Raw genomic sequence first — 21495 nt, 5'->3', positions numbered from 1 at the left:
ACAGACACTTTTCCCCAGAGGCATGCAAGTCAGTAAACTGTTTCCTCGACATGAGACCAGGTTCTAGAAATTTCACTTGACCCCAAAGCAGACGCAGAAAGGAACCTTACTGGACAAGGGAGATGGCTGTGTTTCCAGCCATGGTGGCTGCTCCAGGTGGCCAATCACCTCATTTTATCCATCCATTCCAGTCCTTTTTGCCTCCCACCTGGAAATCCCCACCAGACCTTCCCAGGGCAAAGTGAGAAAGGGTGCAAGGAAAATTTGCAGTGGACATGCAAAATAGTTATGATTTACAAGTCATTAAAAGCAAGAGGCAGGCCGGGCGTGGTGGCGCATGCCTTTAATCCCAGCACTCGGGAGGCAGAGCCAGGTGGATCTCTGTGAGTTCGAGGCCAGCCTGGGCTACCAAGTGAGCTCCAGGAAAGGCACAAAGCTACACAGAGAAACCCTGTCTCGAAAAAACCAAAAAAAAAAAAAAAAAAAAAAAAAAAGCAAGAGGCATTTACTGATCTTCAGGCCGCCAGGGACAGTATTGTGAATAATGGAACAAGAAAGCCTCATCAGGAACCCTTCACTGATGGCATTCTCCCAGGCCACATGGCAGACAGAGTCACCATCACCAAGGAAGGCTGCATCATGGCAGCTCAGTGGCAGCCCCATCCCAGAGGAACAAAATCAAGTCAATGTTCCCCAGCCTGCTTTAAGAGGTGGTGTCTCTGGATGCCACCCCCTGCTTCCTGCCTAGTCGAGGACTACACTCCATAGACAGAGGGAGGAATTTTGGAGACAGACTAAACTTAGGACTGCATTTCCCAAAGACTGCCCTGCTCTAATCGGGACCTGTTCAAGATGCCTTTCTTTTCCCTCACTATCTTCCTTCTCTTCCTCTCTTCCTTTGTTTCTGGAGAAAGGGTCTTTCTATGTAGCCCAGGCTGGTCTGGATCTTACTGTGTGGCCCAAGCTGGCCTTGAACTTTTGGCAAGCCTCCTGTACCAATTTTTCGCCTAGATTTCCAGAAACATTAATAGACCAAGGAAAAAGCATCGGGGAGAGAATCAGCTCCAGTGGTGTGTATGTGTGTGTGTGTGTGTGTGTGTGTGTGTGTGTGTGTGTGTGTGTACCTGCAGGTGCACATACACACATGTATGTGCTCATCTGTGTACACATGGAGGCCAGAAGCAGATGTCAAGTGTCTTACTCTCACACTCTCTACCTTGTTTTTTGAGGTAGGGTCTCTCACACTAAACCAAAAGCTCCTCATTTGACATAGACTGGATGCCCAGGGAACCCCCCAGCACCCCCCCATTCTAGCTGTCTGACTTCCCAGGACTGGGGTTACAGGCACCTGCTGCCACACTCGGCTTTGTGCATGGGTGCTGAGGCTCTGAACTCAGGTCCCCATGATTGTGCGACACATACTTTGCCCACCGAGCTATCCCCACAGTCCCCTAGCTCCTTGTGTGTGTCACGGGGGTGGGGGGTGTCTTAGACCTCTGCAGAAAAGCCAGCAAGACAAGGAAAACCAATCACCGTTGACGACAACTGAGGAAGCTATGCTGGGGGCCGCGCTGGCCTACGTTAGTAAAGGAAACTGTCCTCGTTAGTATTAACTGTCGATACATCCCAGGATCACGGGAGACAGCGTCTCAATTGAGTAATGGCCTTATCAGGTTGGTCTGTGGACTATCTTGTTTTAATGGATGTAGGAGGGCCCAGTCCACTGTGGGCGGCATCATCCCCTGGGCAGGCAGTGCTGGGCTGTGTAAGGAAGTTAACTGCACATGAGCCCGCCAGCAGCAGTGTTCCTCCACGGTTTCTACTCCAGGTTCCTTCCCTGAGTTCCTGCCCTGACTTCCTTTAATGAGGGGCTGCGACCCGGAAGTATAAGCCAAATAAACCCTTTCCTCCCCAAGTTGCTTTTGGTCAGTGTGTTTTATCAAAGCAATGGAATGAAACCAGGACAGAAGCCCTTTGATGAAGTTCACCCCATTACACAGTGGCAGATGGTATTGCTTATGCCTGGTAAACTCCTGGATCCCAGGAACCCCATATGTGTAACAACCCTCAGGAGTCCTCCAGCCCACTTAATACCCACCACAGGGATATGGCGGGGAGACCAAACAGCAGTTTTAATAAGGTTGATTTACTGTTGAGTGCCAGGCCGAGAGGAAGCCTGGAAATGCGGGAACTCATGACAGTGAATTCGTGCTCTGACCCCTTACCAAGTGTGTGCTCACATTCTTAGGCAGGCACAAACAGGTTTGGTCTGAAAGTTCTCTGCCAATCTCCATAGATGGAGAGCAGAAAGACACCATCGACCTAATCCCTTACCTAGGAGCATCTTAGAGACCCTTCCTCTGTATCCAAATGCTTGTCAAAAGAGATGTAACTGATGCTTCATTCCTACAATTTCAGACATGCGATTATTTTGCTCCCCACCCCCACCCCCATGTATCCTACAAAGATGACAAGGAACTTTATAACACCTCGCAGGGTCAAAACTATATCAAATAAGATCTGTCCTTTCTACTGTTACCATGCAGCCCAGGCTGGCCTTAAACTTGATATGTACCTGAGACTGGCCTTGAACTCCTGATCCTCCTGTCTCCATCTCCCAAAGTCAGGGATTACAAGTATATACCACCACTCCAGGCTGTCACATGGTACCTTAGGCCCTATGGACCTTCAAGGAGTCCATGCTCTCCATGATTGTTACACAGAGGGTGTTGTGAGGGCTGGGGGGATGGCCCAGTGGGTAAAGAGTTTGCAGCAACATAAACAGCCACGTAATGCTGGGCAGATATGTAGCCACCTGGAGTCCAGCCCTAGAGATGAAAAGGGGGATTCCCCAGAGCGTGCTGCCTGGCTAGACCCCAATCAGTGAGCTCTGGGTTCAAGTGAGACAGCCTGCCTCAATACGTGAGGGAAAGTATGATCAAGGAAGACCCTCGGTGCCAATCTATGGCCCCACACACATGCATGCCTGCACATACACATGACCTACACACATGCGAACACACACAGCTGTTGTGAGGTGGGGACTTGAGTCTACATAACCCTCCTGCCAAAGCTGGTTCAGAGCCTGCTCGAGCAACTTCCCTCTACTTCCGCTGAGTGAAAATGTAATGCTAAAGAAGTCCTCATCCTGGAATTTCAAAGACGTAGGTAAATGGAATACTCCCTTCGCACACTTCTGTTTCTTCTTTCACTGCAAGGCAAGGAACTGGCCAACACGAGAATTTGCATACCCCCCCAAAGGACTCGTTCTCTCTGAATTACATAATGTACATCTTCTAAAGCCAAATCACAAGCTGCCCTGCAGATCCAGATGCACACAATTGCAAAGCAGGTATCTGGATTCCAAACCACAGTTTCCAAAAAGTCCGCCATTCCTGCGTCAACCTATTTCCAGGGTAAAAATACCTCTACAATAATGAGCTGAGAGTTTATAGCTTTAATGAAAGTTGGCTCTCTTCTTCCACCACGTGGGCTCCAGGGATTCAATTGTCAGGCTTGGTGGCAAGTGCCCTCACCTGCTGAGCCAGCTCCCTAGCCAAGTTTGGTATCCCCTCCCTCCCTCCCTCCCTCCCTCCCTCCCTCCCTCCCTCCCTCCCTCCCTCCCTGTGTATGTGTGTGCATGTGCACACATATATGGGGTGTGAATACATCTATGCTCATGCAGAGGCCAGAGGCCAATCTCCATCCCCCTTATCATTTCTCAAGAGCCATACACCTAATTGAGGCAGGGTCTCTCATTGGTCTAGAACTCTCCAAAGAGGCTAGGCTGGCCCAGCAGTGAGCCCCAGGGGTCCACCTGTCTCCACCTCTGCAGCTCCAGGGTAAGTGCCCCACCACACTCATCGTTTTGAAATGGGTTCTGGGGACTGAACTCAGGTTCTCATGCTTCTGTGGCAAACAATTCACCATCTGAGCTGTCTCCTCAGCTGGGATTTACTCATCTTAAAGTAACTACAGAAACCAAACACATGCACCTTTCTCCTTCTTTGAGGAGGGGAGCAGTTCTTCTGAGAGGATGAAGAGACGTTTGACAGGGATTTGGGGCAGTATGATGCGGCCCTTCATGGCCTCCATGGCCTCCAACTGGGACTAGTTCCATTTCTGCCCTGTGTTTAGGAATTCCCTTTCCCTCAGGTGCCTGGTTTCTGCCATCTCATCCATGCTAGTGATGAGGATTCTGGTTAGGACTGTGAGAGCCAAGAAAGAGAAAGGGTCACGGCAGCCAGGGTGGGGAGGCACGGCTCAGTCGGTCACATGGGCATTTTGCGACCGTGAGGACCCGCGTTTGAGCCCCACAACCCAGGTTAAGAAGTCAGGCATTGTAGTGCACACTTGTAGTCCTAGTGCTGAGGAGGCAGAGAGAGGCGGATGCCTGGGCTCTCTGGCTGGCCAGCCTCGTCCACTAGGTGAGTTCAAAGCTAGTGAGAGATGCTGTCTCCAAAAGCAAGATGGACAGCACTCAAAGAATGACGCCGGAGCTGTCTTCTGACCTCCACACACATGTGCTGAAACACATATGTGCAACAACATGTGAACACACAGAGGATGGTGTGCAACATAGGAGAGGTGAGGATCGGAGCAGCAAGCTGCCATGCCGAGAAACCGAGGAAAGGGTCCAGGGGTGAGGGGCTGGAGGGAGCGCACATCGGAGACGGAGAGGTGACGGGGCACCCCTTGACCCTGGATGACTGTCCTCACAGCACCCACCCCTGAATTGGGGGGGGGGGGGCGGATTCTAGAGAACTGGTCCTGCTGAGGTGGATAAGATGGCTCAGCGGGAGAATGCATTGCCGCTAAGCCTGACAGCCTGAGTTCAAGCCCAGGGACCCACGTGGTGGAAGGGGAGAGCAGAGTTCTACACGTTGTCCATGGATCCCCACACGTGAGCATTCACATAAAATCACTGGATATAACTAAAAATAAGCAGCTGCTCTGGCACTATTTGTACACGTACAAACAACATCAGCAGGAACTTAGATATTCCCCAGTTCACCCTCAGTTACACACACACACACACACACACACACACACACACACACACACACACACACACACCCTCTGCTCCCAGCTACCTCAATGCCACAAATCCCAAAATTTATAATTATGACCTAGCACTCAGAGAGCTCCTGCAATGCTACAGAACTCAATTCAAACTGCAAAAGGGGATGCAGCATTCATTGACTGAATCAGGCAAAGCCTACAGAACAGATGAAAAATACTTGGCTTCATTCTTCCAGAATGTTCTTTCCCCGAGATCATAAATTGCTGAGTGCTGACTTTCCATCTTTGAAAGTGAACGTCACGAGAGCTGGCACATAAATCACGTTGGGATACTTATTCACCACAGACAAATACAAATGTGAGCTACTCAGCTGAGGTGAGGCTCCTCGCTGCTGGTGCGATCTGCTGGGTCTAGGCCAGCCAGGGATAAGGAGAGAGCTGTGAGATTGAGGGTCATGTGGAGAGGGCCAGGGTAAGGACATCAAACAGAATAGTAAATGTTGCCTACCACATCGCTACAATCTCTTCAAGGCTTCACCTCTGGTTCACAGCTGCCCTCCGAGGCCACAGGAATGAAGGGGAGGAAAAAGAGGCAGTGGAGAAGGGGTGGGGGAACCATACACAACAGTGTGCTACTTAAAAGCCCTTTTCATTCGCCAGCATCAGGGTGCTTGATCCTCTGGGAACTGTGGCCAGGGAACAGAAATTGTTCTCTTTGATGCTAATTTTTCATGAGGCAACAGCTCACAATGGACAAAATCCAAGGTGACTGTGTCCCCAGCACTCTGACGGGTGCTTACGTCACAAAGTCACTGTCCCGGGGGTGGGGGCACAGAGAGGTGACATGGTGAACACTGCCCAAAGATGCACTTAGCCCAGCACCAAACTCCATTAAGTCCTCCAGACACATGCCACTGGCCAAGGTGTGATGTAGAACCCACCAGAACTCTCCATTCCTCTTGTAAAAGCAATGCCTGGCCAAGAGGGCAAACATCACCACCACACACAGAAAGGGAGGAAGAAGTGAAGACAGAAAGGAAGAGGACCGACCGTGAGGGCGCAGCATAAATGAATCTCCCAAGCCATAGGGGGAAACCCAGCCATGCCTGCAGGTAAGAGACCTCACCGGCTGCCAGATGCCAATCACACAAGTTCTTGAAGGGCTGGCGATGATCCATTGGCACAGTGCTTGCCTGGTGCACATGAGGCCCTGGGTTTGACACCCCCCTCTTCCTCCCTCCCCCCAACACACATTTGTCATCTTCTAACACTTGGGAGGTGGAAACAGAAGACTCAGGGTCATCCTTGATGACATAGTGCGGTCTTTACTGATCTCCTAAGGTAAATGTGAACTACTCTGCAAACCAAATATTTGTTCCTCAAAACTAACACAGCCAGAGGGGGGGGGGGTAGGGAGTGGCGCACACTTTTAATCCCAGCACTTGGGAGGCAGAGGTAGGCAGATCTCCATGAGTTCGAGGCCAGCCTGGTCTACAGAGTGAGTTATAGGACAGCCAGGACTGTTACAGAGAGAAACCCTGTCTCAAACAAAGCAAAATGCAAAAGCAGCAACAACAACAACAACCTAATGTAACACTACCCTTTACTGTATTTTATTATGTCATTCATGGAAGATTTGAAAAGAACATTTCGTTTTTCAGTACCTGGGATGGAACCCAGGGCCTCATCCATGCTTGGCAAATGCTCTACCACCAAACTATATCCTAACTTACTTTTTTATTTTGAGATATGATCACACTAAGTTCTCAAGCTGGTCTTAAACTCATTCTGTAATCCAGGCTGGCCTGATTCTCCTGCCTGAGTAGCCGGGATTATGGGCCTTGTGGTGGTTTGAAAGAAAATGGCCCCCAAAGGGAGTGGCACTATCAGGAGGTGTGGCCTTGTTGGGGAGGTGTAGCCTTGTTGGAGGAAGTGTGTCACTGTGGGGGTGGCTTTGAGGTCTCATATATGCTCAAGCCACGTCCAGTGAGACAGACCACTTCCTCTTGCCTGCAAGTCAAGATGTAGGACACTCAGCTCCTTCTCCAGCATCATGTCTGCCTGCATCCACCATGTCACACCATGATGATAATGGACTAAACCTCTGAAAATGTAAGCCACTCCAATTAAATGTTTTTCCTTTATAAGAGTTTCCGTGGTCATGGTGTCTCTTCACAGCAATAGAATCTCTAACTAAAACAGGCCTACCCCACCAGGCTGGCTACTGGGGATATTTTTAAGGTCAACTCTATGGGCTTGGAGGTGAAGCTCAGAAGCAGAGAATTTGCCGAGCATGTAGGAGGCCCAGGTTTAATGCCCAGTACCACAAAAATAAAGTCTACAAGATTTCCCCCCACTTAGTGAACTGAATGGATGAACTGGGCATCTAATTATAAATATGACCCATGCTGAAAGAGAGAGCAGGCAGGGGCAGAGCAGATATTTGAAATCCTGGAGAGAGAGAGAGAGAGAGAGAGAGAGAGAGAGAGAGAGAGAGAGAGAGAGAGAGAGAGAGAGAGAGACTGACTTGTGGCCCTCGGTGCTCAGAGTGCTGGGACTGTTGTGAGGAGGAGACTGAACATCGGTGGCTGTTCCCATCTCACAGGAAAGGACCAAACAAGCTGTGTCACAGATAGGTGACAGACTGCTGGCCTTTGGCTAACAGTGTCCCATAAACTGTAAGGCTGGAGCTCAGCACTGGCTGCTCTTCCAAAGGACCTGAGTTCAGCTCCAAGGGTCCATCCACATGGAGGCTTACAACCACCTGTAACCCAAATCCAAGAGCCGCCCTCTGGCCTCGGGGGACACCTGAGTGCGTGTGTATAACCCTGCACCCACACACGCCATCAATAAAAAGGAAAATGTTTAATAAATTGTAAGGCTGACACAGTCCAAACTAGAAGCAGGTCCACTTTTGTTTACTGAATTCTACTTCCCAATTTCTTTTGGAATAGGGGAAGCTTAAGATGGCAGAGATGAACTTAGATGCCCAGTTTCAGTGAGTCTGCCAAGAGCAAGAACTCCAGCTCTTCAGGTGACTTGGGCCCTCCCCATTTCAATCAAGGGACGATGGCCACCTGAAGACAAAGGTAGTTGAGAGGCTACCTGTGGTGACTGGGCCCTGCAGATGAGATATTTGGGGAATCTTGGCAGCCGCTGGCATTTTATATCTACACTATCACCTATGCGTTTTCCTACCAGGAGGAAAAACTACTTATAATGTATTATTGGTGAATTAGCTAAAAAAGGGGGGGGGCTTTAAATTTTGACCTGCTCTTATCTATAAAGAGTACTCTAGTTTACTTTTGTAATTTCAAAAGTGCCTGGTGCTATGGGATGTTCTGTATGTCCTGTGGGAGCCCGTTCTCGGGTTCCTCATGGCTTTACCCAGCAGGTCCACATAGAGGATGATTAGGACCACAAGCCTGAGTGCAGGTGTCTGAGATGGTCTGCACTTGGCTGTGCTGTGGGATGGTCTGTATGGCAAATGTGTTGCTCTGATTGGTCAATAAATAAAACCTGATTGGCTGTGGCTAGGAGGAAGTATAAGCGGGACTAACAGAGAAAAGAAAGAACAGAAAGGCAGAAGGAGTCACTGCCTGCAGCAGCCGCCAGGACAAGGAAGATGTAAAGTACCGGTAAGCCACGAGCCACGTGGCAAGGTATAGATTTATAGAAATGGATTAATTTAAGATATAAGAACAGTTAGCAAGAAGCCTGCCATGGCCATACAGTTTGTAAGCAATATAAGTCTCTGTGTTTACTTGGTTGGGTCTGAGCGGCTGTGGGACTGGCAGGTGACAGAGATTTGTCCTGACTGTGGGCAAGGCAGGAAAACTCAAGCTACCGCCTGGTTAACTCCTTCAGTCTAGATATTGGGTATCTTGTTCAATTGCTCTCTTAAAAAAAAAAAAAAAAAAAAAAAAAAAAAAAAAAACACTTTATGTGCATGTTTTGTCTGCAAGTATGTCTGCATTATGTGCACACCTGGTACTCATGGAAGTCAGATGAGGACATGGGGCCATGTGGAATTTTTGTTACAGATGGTTGAGAGCCACCACATGGATGCTGGGAATTGAACCCAGGTCCTCTATAAGAGCAGCTAGTGCTCTTAACCACTAAGCCATCTCCCTAGTCTCCAATTGCTCGCCACTTTATTGAGGTAGGGTCTTTTGCTGAGCCCAGAGCTGCCTGACCCCAGCTAGTTAAGCAGCCAGCTTGCCACAGGAGTTCCCAGTCTCCGCCTCCTGAGAGCTGGGGTCGCAGGCAGCCACACTCCGGGCCTCGCTGGCAGGGCAAGTGTGGTCTCTACTGACTCATCTTTCCAGTGCCTGCTCTAATCTGTATCTCCACATCAGAAGTAGGACAGCCACCTGGACTCACTTCCCTGTCACAGCTGATGTGAGACAAACTACCTCCAGTGTCTGGGGCTCCAATAGCCATCTTGTTTTCTTTTGGGGTACTGATACTGTGGGATTAAGGTCAAGGGCCTAATGTTCCCAGGGGAGCCTGGCTGGCTGTGTTTCAATTTGAGTACATTTTTGGAGAGATCTCCATTGTAATTTGCATAGGCATGGAAAATACCAAGTTTATGAGGCTCCCAGGGAGAATGCTGACTCACACTTTCATGATCTTAAGAGTACAGTATGACATTTACAATTGTTCTTATGTGTCATTTTGTACGTTGGTTTATTAGTCTTGTTTCTGACTCTTATTGCATACAAGGTGTGTGTGTGTCTGTCTGTCTGTCTGTGTCTGTGTGTTTTAAGATAAGGTCTCATTCTGGGATCCAGGCTGGTCTCGGCTTAGTTTAACATTGCTATTATTAACATGTCTACCAAAACATTTTTGTGTGTGTGTCTGCACATGTAAGCTTATAAAATCTTGAAAACAACCTGAAACTTTAGTCCTCTTTCTCTTCAGTCTCCTAAGGAAACGGGTTAGTTAAGGCTCTTATTTTACCAGCCTAAATGAGATGCAGGGATTAAAGGACAGCCATTGAATCTGAGAAATCACTTAAGCTTTTGATAAACTTTAATCAGAAACACTTTTTTAAGAAAGAATTTGAAACAGGGTCTCACTGGCTGGCCTGGAACTCACCATGTAGACCAGGCTAGCCTCAAACTCACAGAGATCCACCTACCTCTGCCTACTAAGTGCTGGGATTAAAGGTGTGCACCACCTCACTCAACCCAAATTTATCCTGTGTGTAAGTGTGTGGGCCACAGGCATGTGATGTTGCTGTTCAGAGGTCAGGTGACAACTTCCTAGAATCGGTTCTCTCTTTCAACCATGTGAGACCTGGGATTGAACTCAGGTCATCAGGCTTGCCCACTGATCCATTTCGCCAGCCCCAGACACGCCGCTTTAAACCCCAGTAGCACAATTTACACCAAAGCATGAACAAAAGCAGAGGATCCTGACTTTACTGTGTCATAAATCTAACTTGGGCTCGTCATCTCATAGACATGAATGATCTATACTTCTACCATATAAACTTCCAAATGCTTAACTTCCTAAAACCTATTAAAAATGAAATATTGAGCACATTGAATGTGCTTCACAGAACATTAAGATGTTCTGAACACACCATTAAGGGATATCTGATCTTCTCAAGGAAGTATTCTAGAGGGACAATAAACATCTAAAATAAAGACTTCAAAAGTACCATTAGTGTTTACATAAAACAGTATTCATTAAGGCATAAGATAAAAGTTGGTTAAGTAACAAAATTTTTTATTTGCTACATAAATTTTGGTAAGGATTTTCTTCTAAAACAGATTCTAAAAAGAAATTAAATTTTACATTTTCCCCTTAGTATTCTAGGGCAATAGAAACAAGACATAAAAATGTTTTATGCTAATCAAGATGTATGATTTTAAATACATTGGAAAACTAATAGAAAGAAGCTATTTATAATTACTTTGTAACATTTTCTTGATATAATGAGGTTGTCAAGAATAAGTTTTCTGAGATATAAGTAGCACGATACATAATTATAGAAATATGAGCTAGATGTTGTGGCACATGCCTTTAATCCCAGGACTTAGGAGGCTAAGGCAGGTGGATTCCTTGAGTTTGAAGCCAGCCTGGTCTATACAGTGAGTTCCAGGACAGCCAGAACTACATAGAGAAATCCTGTCTCAAACAACAACAAACCTTTATGACTATGTGTGGTGGCACATGCCTCTAATCCCAGCACTTGGGAGGCAGAGGCAGAAAGATCTCTGTGAGTTTGATACCAGCCTAGTCTACACAGTGCCATGCCACCCAGGGCCATACACTAAGACCTTATTAAAAATCCCTTTATTAGATTATTGCTATGAGGTTTGTGTTTCCAAGAATACTTTTGTACTTCTAATTATAAACATTTAGAACTTTAATTCTTAAGTGTTTGTGTATGTGTATGTGTGTGTGTGTGTGTGTATGTGTGTGTGTGTGTAGGTATGTGCATATGAGTACAACGTGATTGCAGAGGCCAGAAAGGGCATCAATCCCCTGGAGCTGGAGTTACAGGTGGTTGTGAGGAGCCTGATGTGGGTTCTGAGGATGGAACTCAGGGTCCTCTGGAAGAACAGCAAGTGCTCCTAACCACTGAGTCATCTCCCCAGCCCCAACATAAGATTTTACTCATAAAATCATGAATGGATATGTTTGTCAGAGATCTTTACATTCCATTTATGTGACATTTCCTCTTAGTGATGGGATAACAAAAGACACCAACCCTGACCAGTAGGGTGAAGAAGCTGGGTCAGCTTTGGTATGACTCCATATGTAATGGAAAAGGTCAATGTCATTGGATAATACCAAGAAAAAAGAGCTAATATTCTGTAGCAAAAGGGTAAGTTTTTAAAAAAATGATTTCCATCAAATTTTCAGAGAAATTTCTAGAATGCCTTCTGCTTGGAAAACATAAAATGTAAGTTCAAAAGATTAAAACTTAAAAGCCTGGCTCAGTATACAAAGATAGTTTTGTGTGGTTTCTGACCTTTGTTCTATAAGAAATATACATATGTTTCATCAGTGTTGAGATAGGCTGCTTCTGCTACTGAATAATGAAGTCGTTACTCAACATTAATTCATTGCTGATCGATAATATACATCTTATTATACAATGCCATTTCTTAATATCTAATTTTATATATAATGAAATTAAGGTAAAACAAGTATTGTTAACAAAAGACAGTATTAAATTTAGAATTCTTTCACTGAATTCAAGACTTGTTTATTTTTAGTGTGAGTGTGGTCTGTGTGTGGTGTATGGACCTGTGTGTGGTGTACAGGTCTATGTGAGGTGTGTATGGGTCTGTGTATGGTGTACAGATCTGTGGTGTATGGGTTTATGTGTGTGGTGTATGGGTTTGTGTGTGGTGTATGGGTCTATGTGTGTGGTGTGTGTGGTGTATGGGCCTGTGTGTGGAGGGTGTCAGGTCCCATAGTGCTCTGCCTTATTCCTTTGAGGCACAGTCTACCCCTGAACATACAGCTTGTGCTTTTTCAGCTGGGCTGGCAGCCAACAAACTCCAGATACCCTCTGTTCTCCATTCACCCTGGCACTGGGGTTAAAGGTGCGCTGGCTATGAAGGTGCTGAGAACAAACTCAGGTCCTCGTGGTTTTTCAGCAAGTGCCCTTAACAACCAAGCTGTATCTCCAAATCCGGACTCACGGTATTAACTCTTTATTATTATTTTGTGCGTGTGTTAGTGTGGGTCACATTTTACCTCCCACCATGGGCTCAGAGACTCACACTCAGGTCACCAGGTCCATGCAGCAAGCACTTTTACCTGGTGAGCCACATCACCAGCCCTGAGCTCAATTTCTAATGTTTCTAGTCTTTGGTTAAAAATATTCTTATGATATATATAATGCGACTGCCCGCCTGTCGTGGATAGTATATAACTGCTATGCAAATGAGCCAACAGAGGCAACATCCTGGAATGCCACTGAGAAAGCGGCTCATTTTTTATGATATTTAGATCTGTTTACAAACCAGCTAATTCTATGCATTACAAAAGTCTCCATGCTGCCAAATGAACTTAGACAAAGAGATAGAGATAAAAGCCCTATGGTTTTCACACCTCATACAGCATGCCTTTCCCTCATGTGGAGTGCTTACATGAGAGCCATAATTTGTCTGGATTTATAGACACAGATTTATAGAAACCATTAGCCATTCAATTGGCAGAAAGCTATGAGGTTGCATGTTACTTAGACATGAAATATCGAAGAACTTAACCATTGTTAGTTAAAACGTGCTGTCAGAATATTTAAATTCCAAAGTCCTGGTTTTGTTTGGTCTTTCTGTTCCTTATCCAAAACCTCAATTAAAAAGTAAAAACAAATGATCCAAATAACTACCCTGGCAGGGATGGTGGTGGTCTAGAGACACAGGTGCCCTTCCCTGAGTGAGCAGATTATCTAGACAATGGGCCCCGAGGAACTGGGATTTCTCCCAATAGTCTTATATTGCAGGAAGGGAGAGCTGAAACCTGGTGCCAGCCAGGGGAGGGGCCTGCCATGCACAAGAGATTCCACACAGGTCTGGCAACACTCAAGTAAGGCCACCTTTCAGGACAGACTGGAATCGAGAGGATGAAGGAGCCCCTCAGCCACGCTCTGTAAGTAACCCTGAGAAACTCTGGTTCACTAAGTTGCCCCGATGGAATCACTTCCTCAATCTGTCTGTGCCCTGTCTGGGGTACACAAATGTCTCCTTACATCCATGCAGGGAAAGTCAAGCAACAGACAGGATGAAGGGAGAGGAGCCTTGGCATCTGCCTGCCTGTCCTAAGACAAACTGTTGTAGATAAAGGATGCAGAATAAAACCTTCTAAGAACTAAATTTGAATTTCAAATAGTCTTACAAAGTTGTAAACTTGTTCTACTAGCAAATGAAACTGGACCCCTAACTCATTTCACTATGAAAGAACACTACATTCTCACATTTAGTTAGTTCCTGCCCCAGCAGAATGGCGAGTTAAGATCACTGGATTCTGCATCAAAGCCCAGCACACTCCCTTCTAGAGCATGGATTAAATACGTGCTGTTCTTTGAGCTTTGGTTCTGCTGGGAATTAAGCAAACTACATTTGAAAATGCATGTGTGGGGCCAGCAAAATGACCCAGAGGGTAAGGGGGCTTGCCACAAAGGCTGATGACCTGAGTTCAAATCCCCGGACCCACAAGGGTAGGAGAGAACTGACTGCTACAAGCTGTCTCCTGACTTCCACTCATGGCTGCATCCCATGCCCCAACACACTAAATAAATAAACGTGAGAAGAAAATGCATGTCTTTTCCATTGTTTGGTGGTAAGCCAGAAACCAGTGGAGGAGATGGAATGCACTTCTGCATTCTAATTATGACTATGGAAGGCAGAATGGATGACCAAAGCAATAAACAAGAAGAAAATGCTTCCCTTAAGGTAATGCACAGTAACTACAATTCTCGGACAGAGTTCCTGAGTATGGGGGGTGTATTCCTATGTGTGCACACACAAGTAGACACCAGATACTGAGGTTGGGTGTCTTCCTCTGCCGCTTTCCACCTTAATTTTTCCACCTTATTTGAGAGTCTTTCACTGGACCTGTGTGGTGATCTATTGTGTACCCTAATAAACTTTGCCTGAAGATCAGAGGACAGAACAAGCCACTAGATTAGACATAGAGGCCAGGCAGTGGTGGCACACACCTTTAATCCTAGCACATGGGAGGCAGAGATCAGTCTGGATCTCTGTGTGTTCAAAGCCACACTGGACTACATGAGATTGACTCAGTCTAGGAGAGAAACAGAGCCAGGCAGTGGTGGCACATACCTTTAATCCCAGTACTTGGGAGTCACAGGCCTTTAAACCCAGCACTAGGAAAGTTGAGACAGGAAATGATATGGGCGGGCAGAGAAAGGTATATAAGGGGTGAGGAGACAGGAACTAAAGTCTTTTGGCTGAGAAAAGCTTTTCAGGTTGAGGAGTCCTAGAGGTAAGAGGTAACTTGTTCCTTTGTCTCTCTGATCTTTCAGTGTTTACCCCAATTTCTGGCTCTGGGTTTTTTATTAAAGACCATTTGGCAGTTCGTGTTACAGATCTGGAGCACAGCAACGCTCGGAGGGCTGTTCAGCGAGTCCCGGGATCCTCATGTCTCTACCTCCTCAGCACTGGAAATACAGGCGAACACCACTGTGTCCAGCTTTCACAGGACTGTGGGGACTCGAACTCAGGTTCTCATGCTTGAGGGACAATCACTTTACCACTGAACCACCACCCCAGCCCCTTAAATTAGTTCTCCCTTAGGGACCAATCACAGAAGGAGCTCCATTCTCTATATCAACACAGGTGAGGAACCAAAGGAACGTCCGCCTTGAGAAATCCCCTCCGTCCCTCCTGAAGTTGGTTTCTCCTGATCTTATAGGGGGAGGCAATGGCCACATTTCACTTTATCTGACAGGAGAGCTGTTGGGTGGATTTTGCTAGCTGCTTCAACTATTAAAGAAAAAAAAGGGGGAAAGAGAGACAAAGCATGATGTTTCAAAAAGAAAATCATTACCTAACCACTGGCCAGTTGGGTTTTGAGACTTGTCTGCCAGGGCTGTCCCTGGGGGAAAATGACAGACTCTTTACCAGAGAACTTCAGTTCTCACGTCTCTGAAAACCATCACGACACAAGCCCTCTGTACATCTCAGTCCGCCTGGAGGAGTCACCGGACTTTACCACACATTCCTCTCACCAAAGGATGACTGCAGGACAGACAGCTGGAAACCAAGAGCTTCTTCCATGTTAACGGCCAAAGGTTCTCTTTTTTAGAAGATTGTTTTAAAAGCTAAACTCGGAAGTTCTTAATTTATTGTTTGTAATTTTTTAGCATGGGGCAGAAGAGACATCTCAGCAAAAGTACTTGCTGCTCCAACAGAGGACAAGGGTTTGGCTCCCAGCACCCGTGTCCTGTGGCTCACAACTACCTGTAACTCTAGCTCCAGGGGATCTGATACCCTCTTCTGGCCCCCTCAGGCACACATATGTATGGAAGCATAGTCACACACACACACACACACACACACACACACACACACACACACACACACACACACATCCTTTTTTAATCTTTAAAAAATGTTTATTCTATGTGGAGGTCAGAGTGCAACCTGCAGGAGTTAATTCTCTCCTTCTACTTTTTGGGTCCAGGGATAAACTCAGGTCATCAGGCTTGGGGGCAGACACCATCCCACCAGCCCCGGGAGGATGAACAGTGAACACTATCTTCTGCTAGTACTGTTGATGGGTGCTAAAACGATCTATGATATGACCTTGAGTGAAAAACAACAGACCAGCCTCAACCTTTAGGAGGCAGAGGCCATGGACACCCGGCAAAGGGAGAAGAAACATTTCAGGGGACCCACACAACAAGAAATGGATACCACAGACCTCCTAGCATATTTACGAGGCTCTAGTCTCTGTGAACAAATGGTCACAGCATCCGTGAGATGGCTCAATCCCTAGGGAAGGAAGGAAGTGGCTCCCCCAAATTGTCCTCTGACCTCCTCACGTGCACTGTGGCATGCACACACTAGCATGCTTGCACTCACAACCTCTCCCGTATACACAATTAACAAATGCAATATTTTTAATTTAAAAATAAATGTTAAAAGAACCACGGAGATGTAATAATACTACTCTGGAGTACAGCTTTGTGCATATTCACCATGGTGTGACCCAGCCCCACACAAAGTTCTTTGGGAAAACGGAGGGTATGGTATCTATGTATGTACATAAGCGTTTTTTTACACTTACTAGTTTGTATAGCACTATGAGCACGTGGAGGTCAGAGGACAATTTCGTGGAGTTGGTCCTCTCCTGACACCTTTACTTACATGTGGTCCAGGAATTGAACTCAGGTTGTTAGCTTGGCATAGGAAGTAATCTGATCCGCTGAGCCATCTTGGTGGCCCTAGATTTTTTCAGCTAGTTAATTAATATATTCTTTTTCTCTTTGAGACAAGGTCTCCTGTAGCTCAGGCTGGCCTGGAACTTGCTATGTAGCCAAGGTTGACCTTGAGCTTTTGATCCTCCTGTCTCCTCCTCCCAAGCATTAGGACTACAGGTATGCACCAGCGTGGCCAACCCATGGCGATTTTAAAAATCTCTTTTGCAATTATTCAGCCATCCTCAACCATCAAGCCACCCTGTCTCCTGAAGGGACAGCAGAGCTCCCAAGTCACCAACTTCAGCTGCAGGGCTGTCTCAGCCTGAAATCCCCTGCAGTCACCAAAGTCACAACCCTACTCACTCCAAACCCTGCTCAGGCCCCTTGAAGAAGTGGCTGAGATATTTCTTAGCGGATGGCTCCTGCCTTTGTCAGAGCTACGCCACTCATCACTGCCAACGGGTATCAGAAGGTGACCCTGGCTTAGAGAAGAACATCAGCTGTTCACCAAGGTCATCGAAATGCATATTGCGAATCCTCCACAATTTTCAGGCTAAAATTATTTTATTGGAGATTAAGAATGATGTCTAAAAAAATAGTTAAAACTGGCCTTAGCCTGACTCCAGATAGCATCTCAAGAGAATGTGCATATTAAATTATAGATTACTGTCATCCTTGACACAAAATAAAATTGGCAAGGGGAACACAATTAGTTCCCTTCTAGTGGCCACTTGGAGGCAGAGTTAGGGGAACAGGGCTGTGGCGGGCAGGCAGATGGTAGAGTCCTTGCAACCTGCTGAGACCTGGCAGGTGGTCAACATCTGCAGGGACTGTTGTCCTGTGACAGAGCAGGGCAATGCCCCTGTGCAGCTGAACTTTCTGCACATAACACATATGAGGACATCTCACCCCTGGCCTGTTGGAGGCATGCAGGAGTCAAGCTTGTGAGGCAGGAGCTTGGGCAGCATGAACCATATGGAGGAGCCATAATTCAAGGGAGCAACAGGTGGTCTTGGAACTACTCCCATCATGCCAATAGGCACATTTAGATACTTTTAGGGTCTGCTGGAATTTCTCCCACTTGAGGTTAAAATGAGACTCATTTCAATCCAAATTGGAGGCTCCTCATTGGTAGAGAGGCAATGGCTCCCAGCAGCTGCCAAACACAAGGACAAGGGAGAGTTCCAGTCAGGCAAGGAGCTGATTTCGTCTCTCTGGGAAATTCTCGCTTTTGATAACGTGCCTGCCTCCTCTTAAAGCAGTGAGCAGGTTACAAATATGCTCACCCACTTTCTGAACAAGTACTAACACAAGCAACGGGTGTGCTGGGAAAGGACACCGGCTTACCTCTGGTTCTGGCTGCGAGCCAGGCTCCTCTTCCGAAGAGTTGGGTAGGATTGCCCACGTTATGTTGGCACTGGCTGAGGGCAAAGAGCCAAGGGTCCCGTTTTTCAGTTGCTCTGTGGAATGTGACGTGGGCCCATGCCATCCCAGGATGGTTTCTGAAATAAAGAGCTAGAATGATGCCAGATATTCTCCAAATCTAATACTTAGAGCCTAGGAAGTATCTGTACCTTGTCATATGAGGAGACCCATGTGACATGGGCCCTTTGTCACACATGGGGGGAGTCTGTTTTGAAGGAGGTTCCTGACCGTGCACGTAAGAGACATTTTCCTACAGTATCAGGACCAGAGTCATCATGGACCAGAAAGAAACAATTTGTATTTGGTGAGTGCATGCACACGGGGCCAGAGGGGCTCGTCAGGTGTCTTTCTCAATCACGCTCCACCTTGATTTTCCCCCACTTTGTCATGGCCTCTCACCGAACCTGGAGCTTACCAAATTCAGCGAGGCTGGCTGAAGGAGTACCAGGATCTCCCTGTCTCCAGCTCCCCATTGCTGGAAACACAGGTGGACACTGCTGCACCCAAGTCCTCATGCTGCATGGCAAGCGCTCCACCCAGGGTCACCTCCCCAGCCCCCAACAATGCATTTTACCAGCATTAGATAATGCTGGGTTGTTGTTTTTTTTTTACTTTCCAAAACATTTTATAATATTTAAAGACTGAGTCATATCGTCAGATACAGGCAACTCAAAATGTATTTTGTTGTTGAATCATCCCAGTTCAGGAAAGATGTTGACAGTGTGGGCACAAAAGGCTGCTCCTGTTGCCAGATGTGGCCAGGTGCAGGGAATGTTAAAAAGACCCACCACTGAGGGCCAATATGCCTGGTCCATTCTAGCAAGAAATAATCCTTAGAAATAGCAGCTTGTTAAGCCAAAAGCATTTTCCCAATCTTCCTTCAAGGCCTGGGAGGCGGGGAAAGATTTTTTCCTCCAATATGATTTTTTACAGTATTATTATTACCATGTATCCTCCTGAGCTTATTAATGGGGACGGGGGTAATTACAGGTAAATTTCTTTACCCCATGGCAGTTTAGCAAGGTGACTAATAGGTCACTCTCAGCTCACTTCCAGCCTGGAGATTTAGTTCCCCACCTAGGAGCAGGGAAAAATGAGGGAGCAAAGACAAGCTGGGGGTGGGAGAGAAAGGGGGGCTCACTGGGTCCTCCTGGTCTCAGGTGTGCCATCCTCAAGGCAATCCTGTCTGCGGACGTTCTTTCTGAACTTGCTCAGAAAAATCTAGAAATGGCCTAAACCTTTAGCATCCTGATAGACTCTGATTGGTGTATATAAAGTAAGACAGACAGCAACAAAAATGTGGTGCTTGCTCCCACCCCACCCCACCCGTGTGTGTGTGTGTGTGTGTGTGTGTGTGTGTGTGTGTGTGTTGCTGAGGGTGGTGTTATCCAACCCAAGTACACTTGTATGTAAAAGTCTCTCTTTTCAATACCATCCTCGATACTTCTAAATACATACATATGTAGTAGGCTACATAACTCCACTGCTTAAGCCCCAAGGGAAGTAAAACATAAGCCCCTGGGCCTTCCCAGCCCAGAGCTGGCAGGCCCCTCCCCCTCCCCGTGTGCTCCAGCCTCCCTGACATTGAGCCGAGTTCATTATCATCTTAGAGCATTGCACACACCACACCTTCTTCCCAGGTGCTGCCCTCTAGACGGCCTCTGGGGAAGTGGGGGTGGGGTGTGCTAAGCATCACCTGCTCAGAGGCCTCCTGGGAGATCCCTGGTCCTAGGGCATCCCAAGCCACACTGCAGCAAACTGCCTTCCTTACAGGACCCCCTGCTGTTTGAGCTCAGCCAGGGCCCACACTGGATTCTGTGCCCTCTTTCCTCCCTAGAACACCAACTCCTTGGAGGCAGAGGCAATACCGCCCTCACTTTTCTGACTTCCATGGACACCAATTCATGCATGTGATCCACACACATACATGCAGGCAAAACATTCATGCATATAAACTCTTTTTTAAAAAAATGAATGAATTCATACATGGATGAATGAATAAACATTGAAAAAACATGGAGAAAGTCAGTCTTGTGGTTTAGTCTCATTCGCCTCACCTAGTCTACCCATGTGTCTGTCCGACCATCCGTCCATCTGCCCCCGCCCCCCACCTATGTTGACTCCTATCTGCTGTGGATTCAGTGTTTGTATTTTGATTGATGTCTTAACCTCTAATCTGACAAGATCTGAAGTCAGAATTTTCTAGAAGTAATTAAAGTTAAAAGCTCATCAGCTAGGGCCTTCATCCGACAGGATTGGTACGCTTAAGAGAAGACAGGAGCTGGCACTGTGCACACACAGCAGGTGGAAGCATGTCACGGTGGAGAGGGAGTGGCCATCGGTGGGGAGGGGGAGCTCCATCGGAGGGAGTCAGCCTCGGACAGTCAGCCTCCGGAGATACGCATCTGTGGTTCAGCCTCTCACCCCAAACTGACGAGTCTAGTCTATGTAAAATTTTGATATTCTGTTCATCATGGGTTAGTTTTGCATTATTACAGTTTAAAATACAGTGCATTAAAGTATCACTTGTCATAATTTGGTTCTCTCTTTGCACCAAGTGGGTCCCAGGCTCCAAACGCAGGTCATCTGACTTAGCAGCAAGTGCCTTTACCAATGAGCCATCTCACGGGCCTGTTTCATGAGACATGGGCACTCGACTTCTGTACTCAGGGCTGTTATCTCATTGATTTTATCTGAACTGGTGATGAATAATTTTTCTGAACATCATTATACAGCTCACATCAAAGTCAAACTGATCGAATTAACCATTAGCATGTAGAAGAATGCACTGATATGAAGAGAATGACAACAGAAAAGTGCTTGCCGACAAGCGTGAAGTCCTAGGTTCAATACCCAGCACGGCCACATAGATACAACACACATATATACACACACAGGACAGCAGCAACAATACAGGCAGCGGGCTGGGGAGGCGGGAGCTTGAGTGCACCCACCCACTCTTCATCACTAGCGATTCAATACACGCTGTGCAACCCTCAGCTTTGACAACTACAAAAAATACAGACCAAACACAGACATGGCCACTGCCTTTGGGGCTTAGACTTTCCCCCAAAACTCAAAGGTAGGGTCAGAGAAATACAGTTTCTGTAGCAAAATAACAATGTGGAGAAAGA

The 21495-nt window shown here is 46.7% G+C and overlaps 1 protein-coding gene and 1 long non-coding RNA gene across 5 annotated transcripts in view; one reads left to right on the top strand and one right to left on the bottom strand.

Moving 5' to 3' along the window:
* Osbpl10 (oxysterol binding protein like 10) overlaps nt 1-21495 on the bottom strand; it is a 242830-nt gene that overhangs the window by 38191 nt on the left and 183144 nt on the right. For all 4 annotated transcript variants that reach the window (XM_042282183.2, XM_076577295.1, XM_076577297.1 and 1 more), the window contains one exon: nt 18284-18438. In XM_042282183.2, the coding sequence (XP_042138117.2) occupies nt 18284-18438 (155 nt within the window). The remainder of the gene's footprint in view (nt 1-18283; nt 18439-21495) is intronic.
* LOC121831005 (uncharacterized) lies at nt 13496-16098 on the top strand. Its single transcript, XR_006074394.2, has 2 exons — nt 13496-13641; nt 15038-16098. It is a non-coding gene; the product is annotated as an uncharacterized LOC121831005 (long non-coding RNA).

The sequence above is a fragment of the Peromyscus maniculatus genome, chromosome 7 (assembly GCF_049852395.1).
Source record: "Peromyscus maniculatus bairdii isolate BWxNUB_F1_BW_parent chromosome 7, HU_Pman_BW_mat_3.1, whole genome shotgun sequence".
Taxonomy (NCBI): domain Eukaryota; kingdom Metazoa; phylum Chordata; class Mammalia; order Rodentia; family Cricetidae; genus Peromyscus; species Peromyscus maniculatus.
The sequence above is the reverse complement of the archived record's forward strand: the minus strand, read 5'-3'. Positions and strand labels throughout refer to the sequence as shown.